This window comes from Oncorhynchus keta, chromosome 29, assembly GCF_023373465.1.
Source record: "Oncorhynchus keta strain PuntledgeMale-10-30-2019 chromosome 29, Oket_V2, whole genome shotgun sequence".
Lineage (NCBI taxonomy): Eukaryota > Metazoa > Chordata > Actinopteri > Salmoniformes > Salmonidae > Oncorhynchus > Oncorhynchus keta.
This window is the reverse complement of record NC_068449.1, coordinates 43,495,476-43,521,849: the sequence shown is the minus strand read 5'-3', so window position 1 is coordinate 43,521,849 and position 26,374 is coordinate 43,495,476. Positions and strand designations below refer to the sequence as shown.

At 42.6% G+C, this 26,374-nt stretch overlaps 1 protein-coding gene across 4 annotated transcripts; it reads left to right on the top strand.

Annotated features, from left to right (window-relative positions):
- Positions 1 to 1,526: 1,526 nt before the first annotated feature.
- Positions 1,527 to 25,129, top strand: LOC118362930 (ribosomal protein S6 kinase beta-2-like). 4 transcript variants are annotated; one of them, XM_035743665.1, is made up of 16 exons: positions 1,527 to 1,790; positions 2,621 to 2,675; positions 2,971 to 3,008; positions 3,136 to 3,250; positions 3,441 to 3,509; positions 3,671 to 3,818; positions 3,961 to 4,018; positions 4,221 to 4,321; positions 5,883 to 5,973; positions 7,306 to 7,396; positions 7,499 to 7,606; positions 17,516 to 17,578; positions 17,867 to 17,944; positions 21,829 to 21,936; positions 22,194 to 22,306; positions 22,818 to 25,129. In XM_035743665.1, the coding sequence occupies exons 2-16, from the start codon at positions 2,622 to 2,624 to the stop codon at positions 23,008 to 23,010; spliced, it is 1,428 nt and encodes a 475-aa protein (XP_035599558.1). In that variant the 5' UTR covers positions 1,527 to 1,790; position 2,621; the 3' UTR covers positions 23,011 to 25,129. The 4 variants fall into 4 exon arrangements, with proteins under 4 accessions (XP_035599558.1, XP_035599557.1, XP_035599559.1 ...); XM_035743664.1 differs by having other exon boundaries at positions 1,528 to 1,751; XM_035743666.2 differs by having other exon boundaries at positions 1,587 to 1,609.
- The last annotated feature ends 1,245 nt before the right edge of the window (positions 25,130 to 26,374 follow it).

The following is a 26,374-nucleotide window of genomic DNA, read 5'->3' as shown; positions in this document are numbered from 1 at the left end:
GGTGAGATCTTGCGTGGAGCCCCAGATCGAGGGAGATTATCAGTGGTCTTGTATGTCTTCAATTTTTTTGCTCCCAGTTGATTTCTTCAAATCAAGCTGCTTACCTATTGCAGATTCAGTCTTCCCAGCCTGGTGCAGGTCTACAATTTTGTTTCTGGTGTCCTTTGACAGCTCTTTGGTCTTGGCCATAGTGGAGTTTGGAGTGTGACTGTTTGAGGTTGTGGACAGGTGTATTTTATACTGATAACAAGTTCAAACAGGTGCCATTAATACAGGTAACGAGTGGAGGACAGAGGAGCCTCTTAAAGAAGAAGTTACAGGTCTGTGAGAGCTAGAAATCTTGCTTGTTTGTAGGTGACCAAATACTTATTTTCCACCATAATTTGCAAATAAATCTATTAAAAAAATCCTACAATGTGATTTTCTGGAGAAAAAAAATCTCATTTTGTCTGTCATAGTTGAAGTGTACCTATGATGAAAATTACAGGCCTCTCTCATCTTTTTAAGTGGGAGAACTTGCACAATTGGTGGCTGACTAAATACTTTTTTGCCCCACTGTACATGCTGTAGGACTATGGCATTCGGGTTTCTTCGTATATTATATTGCAATCAGACACTGAAACACACTGGGCAAGTAAAGCATACAGAGCAGCTTATTTGGACCGTACCGTTAAGGTTGTCGTGTTCCCTTTCTTGTTCTTGTGATGAGTGATGCAAACTGCCAGTATCATTCCCACCAGACCCAGTCCAACTGCAGCTGAAATCAAATCAAATTGTATTGGTCACATACACATGGTTGGTAGATGTTAATGCGAGTGTAGTGAAACGCTTGTGCTTCTAATTCCGACAGTGCAGCAATATCTAACAAGTAATCCAACTATTCCACAACTACTACCTAATACACACAAATCTAAAGGGATGGAATAAGAATATGCACATATAAATATATGGATGACCAAGCGGCATAGGCAAGATGGAATAGATGGTATAAAATACAGTATATACATATGAGATGAGTAATGTAAGATATGTAATCATTATTAAATTGGCATTATTTAAAGTGACTAGTGATCCATGTATAAAAGTGGCCAATGATTTGATTTATAATAACAAAAACCTGGCAATCTATTCCCTGTGTAGTGCACTCCTTTTGACCAGAGCCCTATGGGTGCTCTACAATACGGTGTCAGGGCTGCAAACACAATGGCCATAACCTCGTTATTGAAACTGGGATAAAGCCAGTTGGTGGAGAGACCACAATGTCCCTGACCCCTGAACAGCTTCTGTTCAGATGGAATGCAATTTTCCCCAATGGAATCGCCTGTCTGACCCATGTCTGCACTTGTCAAAATGCCCATGTCCACTTTTATATAAACTTTTTTTCACGTACGTCACTTGCTCTATTTGTGATTGTATATTGTTTGTTCTGTTCTGTTTTGTTTATAATAAAATAAAATAAAGCAGTGCCATAAATTGATCTACCGCTATAAAATAAAATAGCAGCCAATCGAAAGTATTTTACTGATGACGTGGCTAAAAAAAAGGTCAACGTTCAATCACACACGCCAAGAGAAACAAACTACGGAACATCAACAAAGACCAGAGAGAGGTGACAGAAAATCGAAATTCGTATTTACGACTACAGTTTAGGTCCAACGATACTTGTGGGAGTGACACAGCAAGACAAGTGGAATCAGCCACTTATAAGCTCACTGATTCAGTGGTCACGACGAATGCAGCTGAGAGTGAAGGTATGAGGCGAGGTGAAATGCTTGGGTAGCTAACGAACGGTAACTTACCACCTACGAGTCGTCGTAATCAGCTAACTAGCTAGCTAACGTTAGTTGTCAAACCAGCTCTCAAACCGATGTGATCACGACCCGTTATATATTATTACATTGATACAGTCAGTCCAGTCATTTTAACTAGCATAAGTGACACAACAAACTTGATTTTCTCTTCTCTTTCAACATTCCCAGAATCCGAGTTTAGTTTCACACGAGCTGGCTAGCTTTCGGACTATGGTTCTCTCGAATCCGGCCGATATAACTCAACTCTTAAGATTTAAGATGGAGGTGTGTGGGCGGACTGGAGCCCAGGCATCACATAAAATGAAGTTTTTTTATCACCAACTACTGCTTTCAGTAGGACAATTCTGTACCAGGGTGCGGAAATCAGTAGCTAGTTTTTGATAACGTCGTTTGTATGTGACGTCGGAGCTCCAGTCCCCGCATACTAGTCACCGCTCAACTCTACCGTAAATCGTTGAGTTTAGTCGGCTATCTCCAACCATGCCTGTTGGACGACGCTCGACAGCATTAGCTAGCGTATATTGCCTTCCATGCCAGCGGGCCCAGTAAGAAATGTTCCCTTTTACGTAAACTTCACCCATGAGTCCGATTAGCCTGCCTAGATCCCATCTAGGTTAACGTTAGATTACGCCCGCTCCTTGTCCAGCTTTGACAGTGTAATTTAGCTGCTTAGTGTTTGCACCTGTCAGGCATAGCTAACTAGATAGTAACAACAATAAATGCGTGTTTTCACATTGCTAGCTCTCGGGGCCGTTGTGTTTTTAATCACATCACTTATAGCTAAGCTATAACTGTAATTTCTTCCGCAGGATGGCAGGTGTTTTCGATATTGATTTGGAGTCAGACGACCTGAGCGATGCAGAGGTGGGGGATTTGAGGACACTTTTTGTTGTTGTTAAATTAGGAAAACCTAACTAACTTGTTATTAGAGTGTCAGATCAAGGCTGTGTTCAATGTAGTGACGAAAAAGCCCAGACAATTGCATCGAGTATAACCAGAGCATATAAACTATGAAGAATGTTCCCCAAAATAAAAGATGCATGCATGATCTGTGATATTACATAATGCCATGTTCAGTCTATCAGCAGTGGCCCTTCTTCACGTGTCTACAGTGAATTAACTTTGACATCCTCTCTTCTATCCCCCTTGTGTTCTGCAGGATGACATTTGTGACTTCACCGTAGCAGAGACAGACCCGTAAGTGGAAAAATGAACTTGGTCACTTGTCCACCATTTCATGCTTGAGCCTATATCTTTTACTGAATCATAACCTCACCCTCACTCATTCCCTTTCTTCCTAACTCTCTCTCATCCCCTCTCTTAGTGTTCAAACAGAAGAGATAGAGCTGACCAGTGCCATTGTCAACAGAGACAGTGAGAGGATCGGACCAGACAGCTTTGAGCTGCTAAGTGTGCTGGGCAAGGGGGGCTATGGCAAGGTGTGTGTGTGTGTGTGTGTGTGTGTGTGTGTGTGTGTGTGTGTGTGTGTGTGTGTGTGTGTGCGCGCGCCCATCAGTGCGTTTCTAAGAATTTCAGTTTCACAATCTACTTGGATATACACCAAGCTCTTGATCAGAAACTCAATCCAATTGTCATCGACCTATTTAACAATTGTATTTCTACTTGCAGGTTTTCCAGGTACGGAAAGTGCAGGGTACACAGACGGGGAAGATATTCGCCATGAAGGTTTTAAAGAAGGTCCGTGCGATTCCTCTTAATCGTTCTTCTCAGCCGAAAGTATGTTCTAAACGCTGCCACGGTGCCAGGGCAAAATGTAGTATATCTAAATGCACACCTCCTTCCACCCATCCCTCTTTCCCTCTTTTCACTCATCCCTCTCTCCTTTTTCTCCCTGTCAGGCGAAGATAGTGTGTAACGCCAAGGACACGGCCCACACGCGTGCGGAGCGGGAGATTCTAGAGACGGTGCGGCACCCCTTCATCGTGGACCTGCTGTATGCCTTCCAGACCGGGGGTAAACTCTACCTCATCCTGGAGTGTCTCAGTGGTGAGAGAGGGATGGGGGGGCTGTTGTACGCTTTCGACCTCCTGGAGGGAGGGGATCTGGGTAGGACAACCATGTCTTATCTCTGAATCCTGGCACTTCAACTTCGACACTTATCTCCCTAATCTTGTTGTTTCTTTATCAGGTGGAGAACTGTTCATGCAGCTGGAGAAAGAAGGAATATTTATGGAGGACACTGCCTGGTAAGAGAGAGAGATGCTCAGCTTCAGGTTATCATTGGGAAAGGATATAAGTGTGAGGCTGAGGCCATAAACAGCAGTTTAATTTCCATGTGAACATTTTGTAGAAGAGGAGGAGAAGATGAGAATAAGAGCTTGACCGTATGTCTTGTGCATGTGTACGAGGAGGAGTGTTAATACATGTTTTTTCTTCTTTGGCAAATAGTTTTTATCTGGGTGAGATTGTGCTTGCTTTGGGACACCTCCACTCAAACGGAATCATCTACCGAGACCTGAAACCAGAGAATATCATGCTGAACCACCAAGGTGTGTCTGTCTGTTACATAAACTCGGCAAAAAAAGAAACGTCCTCTCACTGTCGACTGCATTTATTTTCAGCAAACTTAACATGTGTAAACATTTGTATGAACTTAACAAGATTCAACAACTGAGACATGCACTGAACAAGACATGTGACTAACAGAAATTGAATGTGTCCCTGAACAAAGGGGGGTGATCAAAATCAAAAGTAACAGTCTATATCTGGTGTGGCCACCAGCACTGCAGTACTTAATGCAGCATCTCCTCCTCATGGACTGCACCAGATTTGCCCGTTTTTGCTGTGAGATGTTACCCCCCTCTTCCACCAAGGCACCTGCAAGTTCCCGGACATTTCTGTGGGGAATGGCCCTGGCCCTAGCCCTCACCCTCCGATCCAACAGGTCCCAGACGTGCTCAATGGGATTGAGATCCGGGTTCTTCGCTGGCCATGGCAGAACACTGACGTTCCCGTCTTGCAGGAAATCACACACAGAACGAGCAGTATGGCTGGTGGCATTGTCATGCTGGAGGGTCATGATGAGCCTGCAGGAAGGGTACCACATGAGGGAGGAGGATGTCTTCCCTGTAACGCACAGCGTTGCGATTTCCTGCAATGACAACAAGCTCAGTCCGATGATGCTGTGATGCACCGTCCCAGACCAGGACGGACCCTCAACCTCTAAATTAATCATTCCTTCGACGATAAACGTGAATCCAACTATCACCCCATGTGAGACAGAACCGCAACTCGTCGGTGAAGAGCACTTTTTGCCAGTCCTGTCTGGTCCAGCGACGGTGGGTTTGTGGGCACATTGTTGCCGGTGATGTCTGGGCGAGGACCTGCCTTACAACAGGCTTATAAGCCCTTAGTCCAGCCTCTCTCAGCCTATTGTGGACAGTCTGAGCACCGATGGAGGGATTGTGCGTTCCTGGTGTAACTTGGGCAGTTGTTGTTGCCATCTTGTACCTGTTCTGCAGGTGTACTGTTCGGATGTACCGATCCTGTGCAGGTGTTGTTACACGTGGTCTGCCACTGCGAGGATGATCAGGTGTCAGTCCTATCTACCTGTAGGGCTGTCTTAGGCGTCTCACAGTACGGACATTGCAATTTATTTCCCTGGCCACATACCTCCTTGCAGCATGCCTAAGGCATGTTCACGCAGATGAGTAGGGACCCCGGGCATCTTTCTTTTGGTGTTTTTCAGTCACAGTAGAAAAGTGTCCTAAGTTTTCATAACTGTGACCTTAACAGCTTACAGACAGTAGGCAATTAAGTGTCTTAATGACCGTTCCACAGGTGCATGTTCATTAATTGTTTATGATTCATTGAACAAGCATGAGAAAAGGTATTTAAACCCTCTACAATGAAGATCTGTGAGGTTATTTGGATGTTTACGAATTATCTTTGGAAAGACAGGGTCCTGAAACAGGGACATTTTCTTTTTGAGTTTAGAAATCAATGTCACTGAGATGAAAATATGATTTTTGATTTTTTTTAATAGATCATTGATCTGCTATGGATTGGCTTTTGATTACAATTGACAGATATTGTATCTCTGTCTCCCAGGACACATCAAGCTGACTGACTTTGGCCTGTGTAAGGAGTCCATTCACGACGGCGCTGTCACGCACACCTTCTGTGGGACCATAGAGTACATGTGAGTGTAGTGCCACACTGATGTGAGATAAGGATGCTGTCTCTGAGTCAGCTGTCGCTCTGAGACTGCACTTTCTTTGAATGACAGTAGGGGTCGCTGTAGTAATCCTAGTTCAGATAGGTCTGCGTTCACCAGACTAGTTATAGTACAATTCTCCCCCTCCTCCCTGAAGTTAAGTGTGCATTTCAAAACATTACATTTGTCCATGGGCTGCATGGTCTTCCACCATATTCCGTACACTAACTAAACTGGGCTCCCGAGCTACGCCGCGGTCTAAGGCACTGCATCTCAGTGCAGGAGGTATCACTACAGTCCCTGGTTCAAAATCCAGGCTGTAACACATCCGGCCGCGATTGTGCGCCGCCCTATGGGACTCCCAATCGGCCCAGCGTCGTCCGGGTTTGGCCCGGGGTAGGCCGTCATTGTAAATAAGAATTTGTTCTTAAATAACCTAGTTAATTAAAGGTTAAATAAATAAATACACGTTGTTTTTCAAACTTTTTATGCGAGTAAGGTCATACCGTATCAAAACAAATATCACGACAACTATGATGGAACAATTTTATAAATGCTGACAGATAATTTGTTCCATCGACATGGGATCTTTTTGTGTGGGTAAAATGAATCATATGAGACATGGCAGTGAAAATGCTTTAAAGTGCAAATCGGAAAACACTCGGAAAACATGCAGTTTATTAGGCTGCAGATGAAATGACATGATCTTCACAGGGTGGTGAAAGTTCACATTGCTATTGATGCTCCTAACCAATAAATAAAAGAGTCTGATTCTGGTGACATGATGATCGATGCTTGACTGCCGTTTGACAAAATATAAATATTTGTCGCTCTATCCGTAATATAGTTTCATCATGTAGACTAGCCTACCCACACAGCCTACCTGCGCTGTAGGCCTACTGTATCTGAGTTCACGTGCCAAGACCAGAGTAGGCACGTTTGCTATTTAACGCAACAGTTTTTGTGACAAAACTCTAGAGTTGAAAATGCTATGGGAAACACATTGAACTTTTAGATTTAGATTTCGTACATGAGAACTTTTTATGTGCACTAAGTCATCCACACTGATTTAGATTCCGTTTGGTGGAAACACCACTGGTGGGAAAATGTGCTTATTTTATTTATTCTGATTTTTAGAATGTTCGCATAAAAATCTGTCGCATATTGGATTTTCTTTCAATCCATGAAGGGGAGTGAAAAGTTCACACTTTTTAAAAAGGTTGATCATTGAATCACAGCCAATACTGGGATTCTTCTACTGAAGTGTCTCTTCCCTGCGCTCTCTATCCCCTCACTCTCTTTCTCTCTCTTTCTCAGGGCTCCAGAGATTCTGACGCGTACAGGACACAACCGGGCGGTGGACTGGTGGAGTCTTGGAGCCCTGATGTATGACATGATGACGGGCTCGGTGAGAGACGGGGGGGGTAAAGAGGGATGGGATGTACTATTTGAAAGACTTTTGACTCAAACATCTGTGGTCTTCTTGCCTGTCCCTGTCACTCCCCCATAGCCTCCGTTCACTGCTGAGAACAGGAAAAAGACCATTGATAAGATCTTGAAGTGTAAAGTCAACCTACCGCCCTACCTCACACTGGACGCCCGAGATATGATCAAAAAGGTAAAGATGCCCCCATCCCCCGTCCCCATCTCTCGTTATGTTTGAGAACATTTATCATCATAAGAATAGAGGTCAAGACTCAATCTCTCTATTATTCTGTCTTTCTCTCTCTCTCTCTCTCTCTACATTTCCTTCATCTCTTTTTCTCCCTCTAATTTCAATTTAAGGGATTTATTGGCATGGGAAACATGTTTACAGTGCCAAAGCTTGTGAAATGGATAATAAACAATTACACGTACAAAGTTCCAAAGAAATGTACATTTCAAATGTCATATGTGCAAATGGTTAAAGTACAGAAGAGAAAATAAATAAAACATAAATATGGGCTGTATTTACAATGGTGTTTGTTTTTCACTGGTTGACCTTTTCTTGTGGCAACAGGTCATAAATCTTGCTGCTGTCATGGCACACTGGTATTTCACCCAATAGATATGGGAGTTTATCAAAATTGGGTTTGTTTTCAAATTATTTTTGGGTCTATAATCTGAGGGAAATATGTATCTCTAATATGATCATACATTTGGCAGGTTAGGGAGGGCAGCTCAGTTTCCACCTCATTTTGTGGTCAGTGTGCACATAGCCTGTCTTCGCTTGGAGAGACAGACTGCCGTAGGAAAACCTTTCTCAATAGCAAGGCTATGCTCACTGAGTCTGTACATAATCAAAGCTTTCCTTAAGTTTGTCAGTCACAGTGGTCAGGGCCAGATAGTATTCTAGTTTGCTTTTTTTTAATTACTTGACACATTGGAAAGATGATTTGGATGGGTCTAATTGTGTTGCTGTCCTGGGGGTCTGTTTGTGAACAGAGCAACAACAGTGCTTGCTTAGGGGACTCTTCTCCAGGTTCTTCTCTCTGTAGGTGATGGCTTAGTTATGGAAGGTTTGGGATTCGCTTCCTTTTAGGTGGTTGTAGAATTGAACGGCTCTTTTCTGGACTTTGATCATTAACGGGCATCGGCCTAATTCTGACTCTGCATTATTTGATGTTTTACATCGTAAAACAGAGGCATGTTTTGCAGAGTTCTGCATGCAGTGTCTCAATTTGGCGTTTGTCCCATTTTGTGAATTCTTGGTTGGTGTGCGGACCCCAGACCTCACAACTATAAAGGGCAACAGGTTCTATAACTGATTCAAGTATTTTTACCCAGATCCTATTTGGTATGTCGATTTTTGATGGCTTAGAAGGCTTCACAGCTTTGTGGAAGTTACCTGTGGCGCCGATGTTTAGGCAGAGGTGTTTGTGTGTGTTGTTTTTTGTGTGTGTAGTTTTTTTGTGTGCTCTGGGGCAACGATGTCTAGATGGTATTTGGTCCTGGCAACTTTTTTTGGAACAACATTATTTTTGTCTTACTGAGATTAACTGTCAGGGCCCAGCTCTGACAGAATCTGTGCAGAAGATCTAGTTGCTGCTGTAGGCCCTCCTTGGTTGGGGACAGATGCACCAGATCATCAGTAGACATTTGACTTATTAGGGAGGGTGGGGTGGGTGAGGCAGGGTGCTGCAGACTGTTCTAGTGCCCTCACCAATTTGTTGATATATATGTTGAAGATGGGTAGAGGTCGACCGATTAATCGGAATGGCCGATTAATCGGGGCTGATTTCAAGCTTTCATAACAATCGGTTATCTGCATTTTTGGACACCGATCATGGCCGATTACATTGCACTCCACGAGGAGACTGCGTGGCAGGCTGACTACCTGTTACGTGAGTGCAGCAAGGAGCCATGGTAAGGTGCTAGCTAGCATTTAACGTATCTTATAAAAAAACAATCAATCTTAACATAACTACACATGGTTGATGATATTACTAGTTTGTCTAGCTTGTCCTGCGTTGCATATAATCGATGCGGCGCCTGTTAATTTATCATTGAATCATAGCCTACTTCGCCAAATGGTTATTTAACAAGCACATTTGCGAAAAAGCACTGTCATTGCACCAATGTGTACCTAACCATAAACATCAATGCCTTTCTTAAAATCAATACACAAGTATATATTTTTAAACCTGCATATTTAGTTAAAATAAATCTAGGTTAGCAGGCAATATTAAACTATTGAAATTGTGTCACTTCTCTTGCGATCATGGCACAGGGTATATGTCAGGGTATATGCAACAGTTTGGGCCGCCTGGCTTGTTGCAAACTAATTTGCCAGAATGTTACGTAATTATGACATAACATTGAAGGTTGCAATGTAACAGGAATATTTAGACTTATGGATGCCACCTGTTAGATAAAATACGAAAGGGTTCCATATTTCACTGAAATAATACACGTTTTGTTTTCGCAATGATAGTTTCAGGATTTGACCGTATTAATGACCTAAGGCTCGTATGTGTGTTTTTATGTTATAATTAAGTCTATTATTTGATATTTGACAAAGCAGTCTGACTGAGCGGTGGTAGGCAGCAGCAGGCTCGTAAGCATTGATTCAATCAGCACTTTCGTGCGTTTGCCAGCAGCTCTTCGCTGTGCTTCAAGCATTGAGCTGTTTATGACTTCAAGCCTATCAACTCCTGAGATTAGGCTGGTGTAACCGATGTGAAATGGCTAGCTAGTTAGCGGGGTGCACGCTACCCAAGCATCGTTACCCACGCTTCAATCGGTGACGTCACTCGCTCTGAGACCTTGAAGTAGTTGTTCCACTTGCTATGCAAGGGCCAGGGCTTTTGTGGAGCGATGGGTAACGATGCTTCGAGGGTGGCTGTTGTCGATGTGTTCCTGGTTTTCGAGCCCAGGTATGGAGCGAGGAGAGGGACGGAAGCTATACCGTTACACTGGCAATACTAAAGTGCCTATAAGAACATCCAATAGTCAAAGGTATATGAAATACAAATCGTGTAGAGAGAAATAGTCCTATAATAACTACAACCTAAAACTTCTTACCTGGGAATATTGAAGACTCATGTTAAAAGGAACCACCAGCTTTCATATGTTCTGAGCAAGGAACTTAAACGTTAGCTTTTTTACATGGCACATATTGCACTTCTACTTATCCAACACTTTGTTTTTGCATTATTTAAACCAAATTGAACATGTTTCATTATTTATTTGAGGCAAAATTGATTTTATTGGTTTATTATATTAAGTTTAAATAAGTCTTCATTCAGTAGTGTTGTAATTGTCATTATTACAAATAAATAAAGACATTTTTTTTTTAATCGTCTGATTTAATCGGTTTCTGCGTTTTTTGGTCCTCCAATAATCGGTATCGGCGCTGAAAAATCATAATCGGTCGACCTCTAGAAGAGGGTGGGGCTTAAGTTGCATCCCTGTCTCACCCCAGGCACTGTGGAAAGAATTTCGTTTTTGCCAATTTTAACCGCACACTTGTTTGTGTACATGGATTTTATAATGTTGTATGTTTTTCCCCCAACACCACTTTCCATCTATTTTGTATAGCAGACCCTCATGTCAAATTGAGTCAAAAGCTTTTTTGAAATCAACTAAGCATGAGAAGACTGCCTTTTTGGGGGTTTGTTTCTTTGTCAATTAGGGTGTGCAGGGTCAATACGTGGTCTGTTGGTGATTTGGTAAAAAACCAATTTGACATTTGCTCAGTACATTGTTTTGACTGAGGAAATGTATGAGTCTGCCGCAAATGATAATGCAGAGGATTTTCCCAAGGTTGCTGTTGACGCATATCCTACAGTAGATTTTGCGGTCAAATTTGTCGCCACTTTTGTGAATTTGGGTGATCAGACCTTGGTTCCAAATATTGGGGAAGATGCCAGAGCTAAGGATGATGTTTAAGTTTAGCCAATTGGAATTTGTGGTCTTTATATTTTACCATTTAGTTTAGGATTGTTAGGTTCTAATTCTCAGAGTAAAAAAAACTCAACGGACGTTATGAAAGCCTAACCAAGTTTATTCTTCCCAGAGGATCAATACAGCTGCGTTAGACAAAACATGTTTCCCCCACCACAAGTGTGTGTGAGATATATATATATATATACACACACTCCAAATGAGGCACTCCTTCTTCTCTCCAATCCTTACATCTATTATCATTTGACAGGAAGACAAAGTAATAGGGTAATAAACCATCATTTCTCCCTTAAGGGATTCTGACCTGACCTCAACCCCTCATTTGCCTAATCCACAGATTTCCATCCGCATCCTCTATAGTAATTCTGTGACTTCCTCCCGTCCACCCAGCACATTCCAAAGCCATCTGGTGCCTACAGATAACCATTAACATCTGATGTAAAAAAAATAAAAAATAAAAACACTAGGATAGCAATGTTCCAAGTTTAACCCAGAATCCAACAGGATACCATCAACATCAGAGGCCTTTTTGGGTTGGAGAGTTTGTATTTTGTCCTGTCGTTCATTCAATGTAATTACCAGAACCCACTGGATTCTTCAGTCTTTAATAGTTGATTCTAAGATTTGTATTTGATCATGTATACGTTTTCACTGTTTGTTCTTTGTTATCGGGTCAAAAATATTGGAAAAGTGGTTCATCCATACATCTCTGTTTTGGATAGATAACTCTGTTGTTTTAGTGTTTTCCAATTTTCCCAGAAGTGGTTAGTCTATGGATTCATCAATTTCATTGAGCTGATTTCTGGCGTGCTGTTCCTTTTTCTGTATTGCATTGTTTTAGTGATTCACCGTAGTCAAGGTGAAGGCTCAGGTTTTCTGGGTCCCTGTTTTTGGTTTGATAGGTTTCTTTCTTAGGTTTTTTGCATTCTTCATCAAACCATTTGTCATTGTTGTTCATTTTCTTCGGTTTTCTGCTTGAAATGTTTAGATTTGATAGGGAAGCTGAGAGATCAAATATACTGTTAGGCTTTCTACTGCCAGGTTTACACCTTCGCTATTACAGTGAAACGTTTTGTCCATGAAGGTGTCTAAAAGGGATTGAATTTGTGGTTGTCTCATTGTTTTTTGGTAGCATTCCTTCAAGATATTCAGTTCCTTTTGGTTTTGATGCCTCGTGATTTAAGTATTGCTCTGTTCAAGTAGACTTGGATTTTGACGTGATCTGATAGGGGTGTCAGTGGGCTGACTGTGAACGCTCTTAAAGAATCTGGTTTGAGGTCAGTGATAAAGTAGTCTAAAGTACTATTTATAGTCCCCTCAAAGCCTACCATTGACTGTACATACCCAGCGTGCGACAGAGCTGCAGGGGATGTGACCCGTTTTTGTTGGTTATGTTGTGCCTAGGGGGGCATATGGGGGAGGAAATGCTGTCACCTCCAGGTAGGTGTTTGTCCCCCCTTGTGCTTAGGGAGTCACATTATTGTCCAGTTCTGGCATTTAGGTCCCCCTTCAGGATGGAGAAGCTGTCTTGATTAAAGTATGGGGATTGTAGTGGGGGGGTATAGGTAGTACACAGGAGGACATTTTTCTGTTGAGATCATGTCCTTTTGAATTTCTAGCCAAATGTAAAATGTTCCTGATTTAATTTGAGTGAGTTAGGTCTGCTGTATACCAAATTAGCATACTGAGTCCCTTCCCTGTTTGTCAGCAGCATACCACCCTGCATCCCACTGCTGTCTTGCTTCTGAAGCTAAGCAGGGTTGGTCCTGGTCAGTTCCTGGATGGGAGACCAGATGCTGCTAGAAGTGGTGTTGGAGGGCCAATAGGAGGCACTCTTTCCTCTCGTCTAAAAAAATATCCTAATGCCCCAGGGCAGTGATTGGGGACACTGCCCTGTGTAGGGTGCCATCTTTCGGATGGGACATTAAACGGGTGTCCTGACTCTCTGAGGTCATTAAAGATCCGATGGCACTTATCGTAAGAGTAGGGGTGTTAACCCCGGTGTCCTGGCTGAAATCCCAATCTGGCCTTCACACCATCACAGTCACCTAATCATCCCCAGTTTACAATTAACTCATTCATCCCCCTCCTCTCCCCTGTAACTATTCCCCAGGCTGTTGCTGTAAATGAGAATGTGTTCTCAGTCAACTTACCTGGTAAAATAACAGTAAATAACAATAATAACACCTGGTAGATGGGACTACCAGCTCTCTGTAACCTCGAGGGCAACCAGTGGGTCCATCTCCTCTATACCATGTTTCTTGTAGGATGACGATGTCTATATTTCTGATTTATTCGTTCCAGGTTCCTGTTCTTTTAGGCCAATGACCTCAGGCCTTGGATATTCCAGGATGAGAGAGTGAAGGCTTTGTGTTCCATAAAGTATCCAATGTTGTTAGTCGTGTGGTCTGGCCTCACTCAAGTGTGATTATCTGGTACATGCCATTTGCTTGGGCTAGTGTAAGAATGGTGGGTTGTGCCTGTTTGCCTGCTCACGGTGTTTCTCTCTCTCTCTGTCTCAATTCAATTTGCTTTGTTGGCATGATGTAACAATGTACATATTGCCAAAGCTTACTTTGGATATTTACAATATGAAACTAATAAGAATCAAAATGGTCAACAAGAATAAGGGTCAAAATAACCATACATTGAACAATAAGCATTCAGTAGAGTACATGTGCAGGTAGATTGGTCTGTCAGACACTCTCCCTCAACTTATGGCAGGCAGCAATGTAGTGCGCTGCCAACCCACAGCTCTCTGCGTCCTCCCCCAACAGGACAGGTAGCCTACTCTCATCAGAGAGGTCTTTGAAACCTTGAATAAGGGTTTCAAATTTGGGGAAATGACACTCTAGTTGTTTTATATTTTTTGACACTTTGTCAGGAAATGCAGCTGTCTTGGGTTCTGCTGTTGTGCAGTGGTTGCACAGCCTTTCCTCTACAGGGAGCCAGGTTTTCCTGTGTCTACCCTTCTCAAGGGCAAGGCTGTGCTCACTGAGACTGTACTTTGTGAATGTTTTGATCAGTAACTATGGTCAAATAGTTCGCCATGGGTACTGTCGATTTAGGGCCAGATAGCACTGCATTTTGCTTGTGTTTCCCAATAAGCAATGTAGTTTAGTTGACTGTTGTAATTTGTTTTATTCTGATTGATTGGATGTTCTGGTCTTGATGCTTTAGTGTGTTAGAACAGGTTTGTGAACTCCGGACCAGCTGGATGAGGGGACTATTTTCTTTGTTCAGCTCTGCAGGGCTTGGTAAATGATATGAGAGGGGGTCACTGTATTTTAGATGTTTCCTAAATTTAATTGCTCTTTTTTGAGTTTTTATTATTGGTGGATATTGGCCTAATTCTGCCCTGCGTGCATTGTTTGTACTTTCCATCAGGTCTGCATGATTTGTTTTTAATTTGAGGGCTTGAAGTTTCTTGTAGAGCTCCTGGTCAGTAATTGGGGAGTCCAATGGATTTCGATTGTCCTTTATAGCTTTTTCTAATCCATTCAACCTCTCAAATATTGAGCAATCTTTCCAGAAGTTGTTTGTGTTTATGGACTCCTCAATTAGTGTCAGCTGCTTGCTGTTGTACTGTGCTTTTGTTGGTTCTGAGTGTACGTTTATAGAGTTTTAAAGTCTCACAGTAATGAAGGTGTAATTCACCATTATTTTGGTCTCTGCTTTAGGCTGGATAGTGTTCTAAGTTTATTTATTCCTTATTTTACGATCTGCATCAAACCAGTTGTTATTCGTGATCTTTAAACAAACAAAAAATGATTTGTCAATTTCAGTTGTGCTTCTTTTGATGTTTGCCTGAATATATAGTTGATGTTTTTTACTGCTAGATTGATGCCTGTGAGTTTATTACTGTGAGTGAATGTGGTATCCAGAAATGTATCTAAGAGTGTTTTGGATATTTTGGTTCCAGGTTGCTTTCTGGTATTCTTCTGCGCTGTTTTGGGCCCATCTGTATGAATTACTGATGTTGTATAGCTTACTGGGCTGTGAATGTGTGCTTGTTTCCATGTCTATTCTTTTGAGGAACAGCGTGATTTGGCTGTGATCAGACAGAGGTGTTAATGGCTTGACAGTGAATGAGCTGAGAGTGAAAGAAGGGTCAATGTCTGTGGCCAAGAGGTGAGCAATAGGTGCTCTGGACCATCACTACTCTCTGGACGGTTCTGGCTTAGAATATGTGGACAACTATAAATACCTAGGTGTCTGGCTAGACTGTAAACTCTCCTTCCAGACTCATATTAAGCATCTCCAATCCAAAATTAAATCTAGAATCAGCTTCCTATTTCGCAACAAAGACTCCCTCACTCGTGCTGCCAAACATACCCTCGTAAAACTGACTATCCTGCCGATCCTCGACTTCGGCGATGTCATTTACAAAATAGCCTCCAACGCTCTACTCAGCAAACTGGATGCAGTCTATCACAGTGCCATCAATTTTGTCACCAAAGCCCCATATACTACCCACCATTGCGACCTGTATGCTCTCGTTGGCTGGTCCTCGCTACATATTCGTCGCCAAACCCACTGGCTCCAGGTTATATATAAGTCTTTGCTAGGTAAAGCTCTGCCTTATCTCAGCTCACTGGTCACCATAGCAACACCTACCCACCCACGCTCCAGCAGGTATATCTCACTGGTTATCCCCAAAGCCAACACCACTTTGGCCGCCTTTCCTTCCAGTTCTCTGCTGCCAATGACTGGAAAGAACTGCAAAAATCACTGAAGTTGGAGACTTGTATCTCCCTCACTAACTTCAAGCATCGGATGTCAGAGCAGTTTACCGATCACTGCAGCTGTACACAGCCCATTTGTAAATAGCCCATCCAACCAACTATCTACCTCATCCCTAATATATATATATATATATTTTATTTTTATTTTTATTAAAACCTGCTCTTTTGCACCCCAGTTTCTCTACTTGCACATCCTCATCTGCCCATCTATCACTCCAGTGTTAATTTCTAAATTGTAATTACTTTGCCAATATGGCCTATTTATTGCCTTACCTCCTTACTTCATTTGCACACACTGTATACAGATTTTTCTATTGTGTTATTGACTGTACGTTTGTTTATGTGTAACTGTGGTTTTTGTTGCACTGCTTTGCTTTATCTTGGCCGGGTCGCAGTTGTAAATGAGAACTTGTTCTCAACTGGCCTACCTGGTTTAATAAAGGTGAAATAAAATAAATGTAAAAAAAAGGTGAATCTCCTCAGTCCCCCGTAACCTACCCATCTACTCTGATTTTGATTTCTGCTGGAAATTCAAAAAGGGGGGGGGGGGGAGAGTATCTGTCTCTGGTGGTGGTGTTGCTATGGTTGCCACCAGTAAACAGTTGGAGCTAGGTGGTATGCTAGCTGACAAATTTGCAAATTTGAATTTAGCACGATTTAAGATTGACAGAGTGAGTTAAAAGACTAATGTGTTGACCAATGTCTTCCTGTGTTGATCTTCAGTTGTACAATCTCTCTCTTTACCTCTCTACCGCACGCGCTCTCTCTACCGCATGCTCTCTTTACCGCTCTCTCTCTACCGCGCGCTCTCTTTACTGCTCTTTATCGCACTCTCGCTTTACTGTGCTCTACCTCTCCCTCTTTGCTCTTTACCGCACTCTCTCTACCTCGCTCTCTCTACCTCGCTCTCTCTACCCCGCTCTCTTTACACCTCGCTCTCTTTACACCTCGCTCTCTTTACACCTCGCTCTCTTTACACCTCGCTCTCTTTACACCTCGCTCTCTTTACCCTCGCTCTCTCTTTACCCCTCGCTCGCTCTCTCTTTACCCTCGCTCGCTCTCTCTTTACCCCTCGCTCTCTCTTTACCCCTCGCTCTCTCTTTACCCCTCGCTCGCTCTCTCTTTACCCCTCGCTCGCTCTCTCTTTACCCCTCGCTCGCTCTCTCTTTACCCCTCGCTCGCTCTCTTTACCCCTCTCTTTACCCCTCGCTCGCTCTCTTTACCGCCTCTCGCTCTCTTTACCCCTCTCTCTTTACCCCTCGCTCGCTCTCTTTACCCCTCGCTCGCTCTCTCTTTACCTCTCGCTCGCTCTCTCTTTACCTCACTCTCTCTTTACCCCTCGCTCGCTCTTTTTCTTTACCGCTCGCTCTTGCTTTACCTCGCTCTCCTTTCTGTAGCTGCTGAAGAAGAGTCCTTCTCAGAGGCTAGGCTCCAGTGCGGCAGACTGTAAAGACATACAGGTGATACACACATCTCCCGTTCACACACACATCTTCCGTTCACTCCAACCCCCTTTGTTTTCTATTGACATCATACAGCTATATAATAGGCTTGTGTTTAATTCAGGAAGTAAACAGAAATGTCTACCTCCTTTTGAATTGACTGGAATGAAATTGCCTCCAACCCTGCTTTGTTATGATCAGTGCTTATACGGATGCTAATTGAACAAAATCCAATAGCGCATGAGCTTAGACCTGCACTGTACAGGGATGGATTCTAAGTGCAGCGTTTTTCTGCTGGTTTCACAGAAGCATCCCTTCTTCAGACACATCAACTGGGACGACCTGCTGAATAAGAGGTGTGAGCCGCCCTACAAGCCATGCCTGGTATGACCACTATTCTACTGTCACTGTCTCAATAGCTAAGATGTCCAATCTAAGCTGGGTCTTTTAAATAATTGAGGAGGTGCCTTTGTAGGTTAACTGTGTCGTACCACTCCATGAGCACGGTTTCTCCATCCTGCTATCTGAGCATGGATACATGCACACAATAATATGATTATTGTGGATAGTCAGATTAATATAATAGTTTGTTTAAACCGCTTAAATGCTTTGCAAGAACAACTACTTCCCTAATAATCCTGGCTAACTGATGGGACAAATGCAGAAAATGGCTTATCAAGATAAACATTCTACAGAAGTCTATTAGATTCTGAGTTCAGACATAAAGTTTATGAAAACTATAAGATGCAAAGTATTCAGACCACTTTAATTTTTCCACATTTTGTTACATTACAGCCTTATTCTATAATTGATACGTTTTTTTTCTCCTCATCTACACACAATACCCCATAATGACAAGGCAAAAAAATAAATAAATTACAATTTGAAATAAAAAAAGAAATATTACGTTTACATAAGTATTCAGACCCTTTACTCAGTACTTTGTTGAAGCACCGAACGCAGTGATTACAGCCTCAAGTCTTTTCAGGTATGACGCTATAAGCTTGGGACACCTGTATTCGGGGAGTTTCTCCCATTCTTCTCTGCACATCCTCTCAAACTCTGTCAGGTTGGATGGAGTGCGTCGCTGCACAGCTATTTTCAGGTCTCTCCAGAGATGTTAGATCAGGTTCAAGTCCGGGCTCTGGCTGGGCCACTCAAAAACATTCAGAGACTTATCCAGAAGCTACTCCTGCACTGTCTTGGCTGTGTGCTTAATGTCGTTGTCCTGTTGGAAGGTGAACCTCCCCCCAGTCTGAGGTTCTGAGCACTCTGGTGCAGGTTTATCAGTGATTTCTCTGTACTTTACGCTGTTCATCTTTCCCTCGATTCTGACTGATCAAATCTCATTTTATTTGGCACATACGTGTTTAGCAGATGTTTTTGCGGGTGTAGCGAAATGCTCACGTTTCTAGCTCCAACAGTACTGTAATATCTAACAGTACACACAATCTGAAGTAAAGGAATGGAATTAAGAATATATAAATATGAGTACAGTACTGGGCTATTTAGCTAAAGAATCCCCATGTCGTGCGGGCAGGGCACGCGGGAGACGGGGGTTCAATTCCCCGATGGGGAGGAAGGAGTAGGCTGTCCTTGTAAATAAAAATGTGTTCTTAACTGACTTGCCTAGTTAAATAAAGGTTGCACGAAGAGCATACCATTTCTACACCCTAGTTGTAGTCTATCCAACACCCAAATGGAGATTTAAGTGAAAATACAAATCTCATTGATTAATCAAGAGCAGTCCCCATGCTTGTCTCAAGAGCAGTGTGAAACGGTGCTGAAATAGTTGTAGAAGCAAAAGCCTAACTTCAATATGCTCTTTCATTAAATAAGACCTACACCACGTAACAGCACATTACTCAACACTAGTGAGACACGTCGCCTACGGAAAGTCTGCAGTATATCGAAAAATATGACGTTACTCTCCGCCAATAATTAGATATAGAGGATTGGAGGACATTTCTGTAATTCAGTGATATTTATTCCCATAGTAATTTATGGATCCTTAACTAAATAAACACCGGCATTTTGAAATGGTATTTATATATATTTTTATTAATGAAAGCATAAAGATGCCATTATTAGTTACATTGTTTGTTTGAACGTGCAGACTGGCACTAAGAACAGAACAGCGGGAACGTTTCCCTCGTCAGCTCCGTTATTAGTGCAATGCCCCTTAAATATTTTGACTATATGTTTCAAATAACGTAAAATGAGCGAGGGAAAAAGGACATTCTTGAACATGGGGTGAGACATTGTTACTACTTTGTAAATAAAAGCCACCTTGTTATTTAGAATTATTTATTTCTGTTTTTAGAGGGAGAGAAACCAAAAACCTACAAACCTCCCAGTCGAGGCCGGCACAGGTATTGAACCAGCATCTGTAGCAACACAGCTTGCACTGCCTTAGACCGTTGCGCCACTTAGGCGCTGTACAACGTGACCGGTCGTGAGTGGCCTACAGTAAGAGTAAAATAAAAATCTCAGAGGCAGTGGCTCGGGTGGTTGTTGTCCTTGATTATCTTTTTGACCTTCCTGTGACATTGGGTGCTGTAGGTGTCCTGGGGGGCAGGTAGTTTGCTCTCTGTGATGCATTGGTCAGACCGCACCACACTCTGGAGAGCCCTGCGGTTGCGGGGCGTGCAGTTTCCGTACCAGGCGGTGATACAGGATGCTCTCAATTGTGCATCTGTAGAAGTTTTAAGGTTTTAAGTGCCAACCCAATTTTTTTCAGACTCCAGAGGTTGAAGAGGCACTGTTGTGTCTTCTTCACCAGACTGTCTGTGTAGGTGGACCATTTCAGTTTGTCAATGATGTGTACGCTGAGGAACTTGAAGCTTTCCACCTTCTCCACTGCCGTCCCGTCGATGTGGATAGGGGGATGCTCCCTCTGCTGTTTCTTGAAGTCCACAATCAGTCCACGATCAGCTTTGTTTTGTTGATGTTGGGTGAGAGATTATTTTCCTGGCACCACACTCCCAGGAACCTTACCTCCTCCCTGTAGGCTGTCTCCCACTCCCTGCTGCTGATAAACATCCCCACAGCATGATGCTGCTGCCACCACCATGCTTTTACAATATGGATGGCTCCAGATTTCCTCCAGGTTTGGTGTTCAGGCCAAAGAGTTCCATCTTGGTTTCATCAGACCAGAGAATCTTGTTTCCCATGTCCTTTCCCCCCTTTTGGCGAACACCAAGCGGGATGTCGAGGAGAGGCTCCCGTCTGGCCACTCAACCATAAAGGCCTGAATGGTGGAGTGCTGCAGAGATGGCTGTCCTTCTGGAAGGTTCTTTCATCTCTGCATAGGAACTCAGGAGTTCTGTCAGAGTCACCATGGGGTTCTCGGTCACCTCCCTGACCAAGGCCCTTCTCACCCGATTGCTCAGTTTGGCCGAGCGGCCAGCTCTGGGAAGAGTCTTGGTATTTCCAAACTTTTTCCATTTAAGTATGATAGAGGCCACCCAGTTCTTTTGGACCTTCAATGCTAGATAAATGTTTTGGTACCCTTCCCCAGGTCTGTGCCTCAACACGATCCTGTCTCGGAGCTCTATGACAATTCCTTCGATCTCATGGCTTGATTTTTCTCTGACACGCACTGTCAATGATGGAACCTTATATAGACAGTTATGTGCCTTTCCAAATCATGTCCAATCAATGGAATTTACCACATCTCAAGGATGATCAATGGAAACAGGATGCACCTGAGCTAAATTTCGAGTTTCATAGCAAACGGGTCTGAGTACTTATATAAGTACGGTATCTGTTTTTTGTTTTTAATACATTTGCAAAAGTTTCTAAACCTGATTCAGCTTTATCATTATGGGGTATTGTATGTAGATTGAGGATTAAAACATTTTTTTTTTTAAGTATTAAAATGTGGAAAAAGCCAATGGGTCTGAATACTTTCCGATGTGGATTGTTTTTCCGAACTCACTTCTCTCGCGCATTAGACAGAGGCTTGCGCTGCTGGCACATACACCGATGGAACACCAATTAAGCTGTTTACATGTCCTAATAACTTGAACGATGGCTCAGAAAACCAGGTTTTATTTGGCGTATACTTACCTTGGTTTTGACCTTAACGCTGATTGAAGTTAAGCAGAGTAAAGTGTTTACATGAGTATTGCCATACTACGTAATCGGTTCAATATCAAATTATTCGTGTGCATGTAAACATACTTTCTCCCACCATTTCTCTCTCTCCATTCAACCTGTTCCCCCCCTCTTTCTCCTCTCTCTCTCTCTCGCTTCACCCCCTGTAGCAGTCGGATGAGGACGTGAGTCAGTTTGACACGAGGTTCACCAAGCAGACTCCGGTGGACAGTCCTGACGACTCCACAATCAGCCACCAGCACGAACACGCCTTCGCTGTGAGACGATTACATTTTAGTAATTTAGCAGATGGTCTTATTCATAGCGACTTAGAGTAAGTGAGTGCATACATTTTCCGTACTGGTCACACATGGGATTTGAACCCAGAACCCTGGCAAGTATTATTGAACACGACCCGGTTCTCACCTGGAACAAAACACTGCTTATTCGGGTATTTCCCAAACAGAATAGAGTAGTGGAAGTGTTGCTAGAATTGCTTGTCATCCTATATAATTAATGGATGTTGTCTGTCCAGGGTTTTACCTACGTGGCTCCCTCTGTGTTGGAGAGTCTAAAGGAAGGCTTCTCCTTTGAGCCACGGACACGTCCCGTACGCAGACACAACAGCAGCCCACGCACCCCCATCAGGTGACACATATGCATGGGCTTACACTCACTTACAGTGGGGAGAACAAGTATTTGATACACTGCCAATTTTGCAGGTTTTCCAACTTACAAAGCATGTAGAGGTCTGTAATTTTTATCACAAGTACACTTCAAATGCGAGAGACGGAATCTAAAACAAAAATCCAGAAAATCACATTGTATGATTTTTTAAGTAATTCATTTGCATTTTATTGCATGACATAAATATTTTATCACCTACCAACCATTAAGAATTCAGTCTCTCACAGACCTGTTAGTTTTTCTTGAAATGAAACGTTTAATCTGAAATCCAAAATGCTGGAGTACAGAGGCAAATTAAAAGGTTTAGCTTCTCTCTCCAAACAAATACTTAGGGGAGTGTATATACATACACACATTTGTACATGCACGCTGTACACACACACACACACATACATCATGATTGATATGCATTTACCTTATCTAATGTCTCTTCCCATTTCTTTCTATTATTGTTCATATTGTCGCTCCTCAGTCCTCTCAAGTTCTCTCTCCCCGGGTCATTCGCCAAGTCCACAGGAGGATCAGGGGGAGGAGAGAGTGAGTCGGACCTTCTCTCCCAGACCTCGTTCCGTCTCCCGCCAACAACCCCGCCCACCGACAACGGCGCCACACAGCCAATCAGCACACCAGGCCGGAACAAGAAGCAGAAGTGTAACCGGAGATGAACTGGAGTAAGCGGAGTCGGGAGGAGTCCGAACTTTTGGCCGCGTTCCAGGCCGACTACTTTGCAGACGTGCCGTGCTCATCCGCCAATGGCTGATTGCCACGTCATCGGCAGTTGGACGCATGTTGCTATACCATACGATGTGGGTAGCTGATATGTTTAACACCTATCCAGGCATTGTGACGTCTGGCAGACGACTGGTAGTCCGTCTGGAACGCGGCCGCTCTCAGGGGGCCTTGTGTTTCTCACAGGCTGGGTCCCAAACCCCCATACTGCACACTCGCTCCCTTCCCCCTATACCCTCATTGACTCATTCCTTTAAGGTCTGAATAGGGGATGAGCTTAGTTGAAGAGCTACAGGGTGTGCAGCTTTTTTGTTCCAGTCAAGCACTAACACCTGATTCAGCTCCTGGTCTTGATGATTAGTTTAGTAGTATCAGGTGTGTTGGTGCTAGGCGGGTGCCCACCTCCACCTACCAGGGTTGTGACTAGAGGGAGTACAGCTACAACCGGACGTGACTTTTCGTCGCAGGTTAGGAAAGCATTTTAGCTAATCCTAACCCTTTTCTTAACCTTAATTCCTAACCTGCCACGTTAATGATCCTAACCTGCTGCATAAATGTCACTTTCAGTCGTAGCTGTACTCCCTCTAGTCAGAATTACCTACCAGGGTTGGGGTCAATATCTGTTTACTTCCTGAATTGACTTGAAATGGAATTGACCCCAACCTTTCCTACGCTACCAGAGGACCAGCCACTGCTTTTCCATGGCCAGTTGCCACAGAGCCACAAAGGGAAGTCAACCAGGGTTTAGGGAACAGGTTGGGTTATCAGTTTGGGATCCAGCCACTTCACTTGACATTTTTCTCAACTTGCCACATAAGCAAAGAGAACACCAACTACTGCCAAAGCATTTGACATTGCCATTATCAAGATGTTAAAAGGTCGATTTTGGGCAAAAAGAACAGCTTTAAACTGTATAACTGATCAATGTGCCATCATACCAGGTTATTTAATTTTTTTTTTTTTTAATTGATGAATAAGATATTTGACTATAGATATGCCATTTCTTACTGATCTCTACAGTTTCCGGCCAAAATCAAGTCATGTGAAATGATGTCCACATGTACTGGAAGAGTTACATGCTCGCGTAGCTAATGAACGAGCAACGTTGTTTGCGGCACGCCTGACCACAATAACACAATGAACCACCAAAGGCACGGTCCATTCCTGTTTGAAAATTGAGGAATAGGCAGAGTTGGACCGTATTTCACGCCCAAAGTCGACCTTTAAAAGGTTGATTTTTAGACTAGTGATCGTTGTCATAACGCAGGAATGAAAGTATTGAATGACGCACATTTCTAAAAACACTGTATAAAACACTCTGCTTAAGATCATCTTTAAAATACTAAAAAGATGAGTATTTTTGATTATGAAAGCGACCGCGTTTCTACATAAGCTCGTATTACAGCTGTAAAGCAATCCGACTCATTTGAGTCCTATGTGTTTGAAGCGAAGTTGAATTAGCCTTTTATTTTTTAACAAGCACTCATACCATAACATTACTCATATCATGTAGAACCATAGATCTACGGAGTTCTAGCAAACTATTGTACATGTGGGCAGACCTGGGTTCAAATAGTATTTGTTTTCTTCCTTGAGCTAAAGTTTCACTTGATTTGAGCTTGTCTGGCGCATTGGGACCAATGGAATAGTCCAAACGCCATCCATCTGGCTCTCCAGACCAAAGAAAATTGATACAGTTTGATTTTGAACCCAGGTCTTGTGCCAACATGGCACCCATTCACATTCTTCCAACTGAAACAGTTTGCCGAACTCTGTTTATCCGTGGCTCTTTCATCAACCATCCTGTCATACTGTTGTGAGAACTAGCTTTGGAAGACAAGACCTCTATCATTGAAAGTCATATTTGGGTCTGGGGGAGGGAAATAATATTTACACGTATTTCATTAAAAAAAATAGTATTATTTAATGGACTGATGACATGTTCTGGATCTAAGTGGAATGTTTTTATCAGTTTTTAATTTATTTCCTGCGGCTGTGGTTGTGAGGAAAATAGGTTTGCAGAATCCTGAAGAATAAAGACATTGAATGTCTGAACTCTGTGGTATGAATGTGCTATTAATTGTGGTTTAATGCCATGTCTGTCTGGCTGTCACAGGAATTGAACAACAGCCTCCATAGTCCAGATGTAATGTAGGATATCTTTCCCTAACTGTGTGCAGTTGACCTGTGGGTCAGTCCTAATAATTAGTTCATTTCAACACAATGATAAACAATCGCTGAAAAGTTCTCTTTCACACAAACGGTTGTGGCCAAACACACTGAGTATACCAAACCTTAGGAACACCTTCCTAATATTGAGTTGCACCCTTTTTGCCCTCAGAACAGCATCAATTCGTCTAGGCATGGACTCTACAAGGTGTTGAAAGCGTTCCACAAGAATGCTGGCCCATGTCGACTCCAATGCTTCCCGCAATTGTGTCAGCTTGGCTTAATGTCCTTTCGGTGGTGGACCATTTTTGATACACATGGAAAATACCCAGCAGCGTTGCAGTTCTTGGCACAAACCATTCACCTTCTGAATGAAACGCATACACAAAGTATCAATTGTCTCGAGGCTTAAAAATCCTTCTTTAACCGGTCTCCTCCCCTTCATCTACACTGATTGAAGTGGATTTAGTGACATCAATATGGAATCATAGCTTTCACCTGGTCAGTCTCATGGAATGCACAGGTGTTCTTAATGTTTTGTATACTCAGTGTATTTTGGCACCTTTGCACTTCCATGGAGCAGAATGTAATGTTCTCTTTACTAAACTGATTGAATGGATATTTTAAACCAGTCGGCACCTGCAACTTACCACAGGTGAGAAATGACAAACAAGAATCACTTACCTTTCACCCAAATTCATTTTAATTTAGAATAGTTTAGTCCAGGACATGTTTTACTTTGAAGTGCAATTTTTTTTTTTTAGGTGCAGTTGTAAATCAAACAAATACACAGTTGAACAAAGTTTTTCAATTTCAACTTATTTTAAAAGAATTGGTGAATTGTGCAAAAGGTGCCAATATTTGACCTCATCTGTAATCTAGTAGGGGGTCTGTCAGTTAATTAAAACACAAATGTCACATGGATTACCAAAAACCTACAGTGGGGCAAAAAAGTATTTTGTCAGCCACCAATTGTACAAGTTCTCCCACTTAAAAAGATGAGAGGCCTGTAATTTTCATCATAGGTACACTTCAACTATGACAGACAAAATGAGGGGGAAAAAATCCAGAAAATCACATTGTAGGATTTTTAATGAATTTATTTGCAAATTATGGTGGAAAATATATCAC

Bases quoted from the DNA above. Each gene is read 5' to 3' on its own strand.
- LOC118362930 (XM_035743663.1), top strand. From the start codon at position 2,292: ATGCCTGTTGGACGACGCTCGACAGCATTAGCTAGCGTATATTGCCTT. The intron at 2,676-2,970 runs GTGGGGGATTTG...TGTGTTCTGCAG, and splicing joins ACGACCTGAGCGATGCAGAG to GATGACATTTGTGACTTCAC. The intron at 5,974-7,305 runs GTGAGTGTAGTG...TCTCTTTCTCAG, and splicing joins TGTGGGACCATAGAGTACAT to GGCTCCAGAGATTCTGACGC.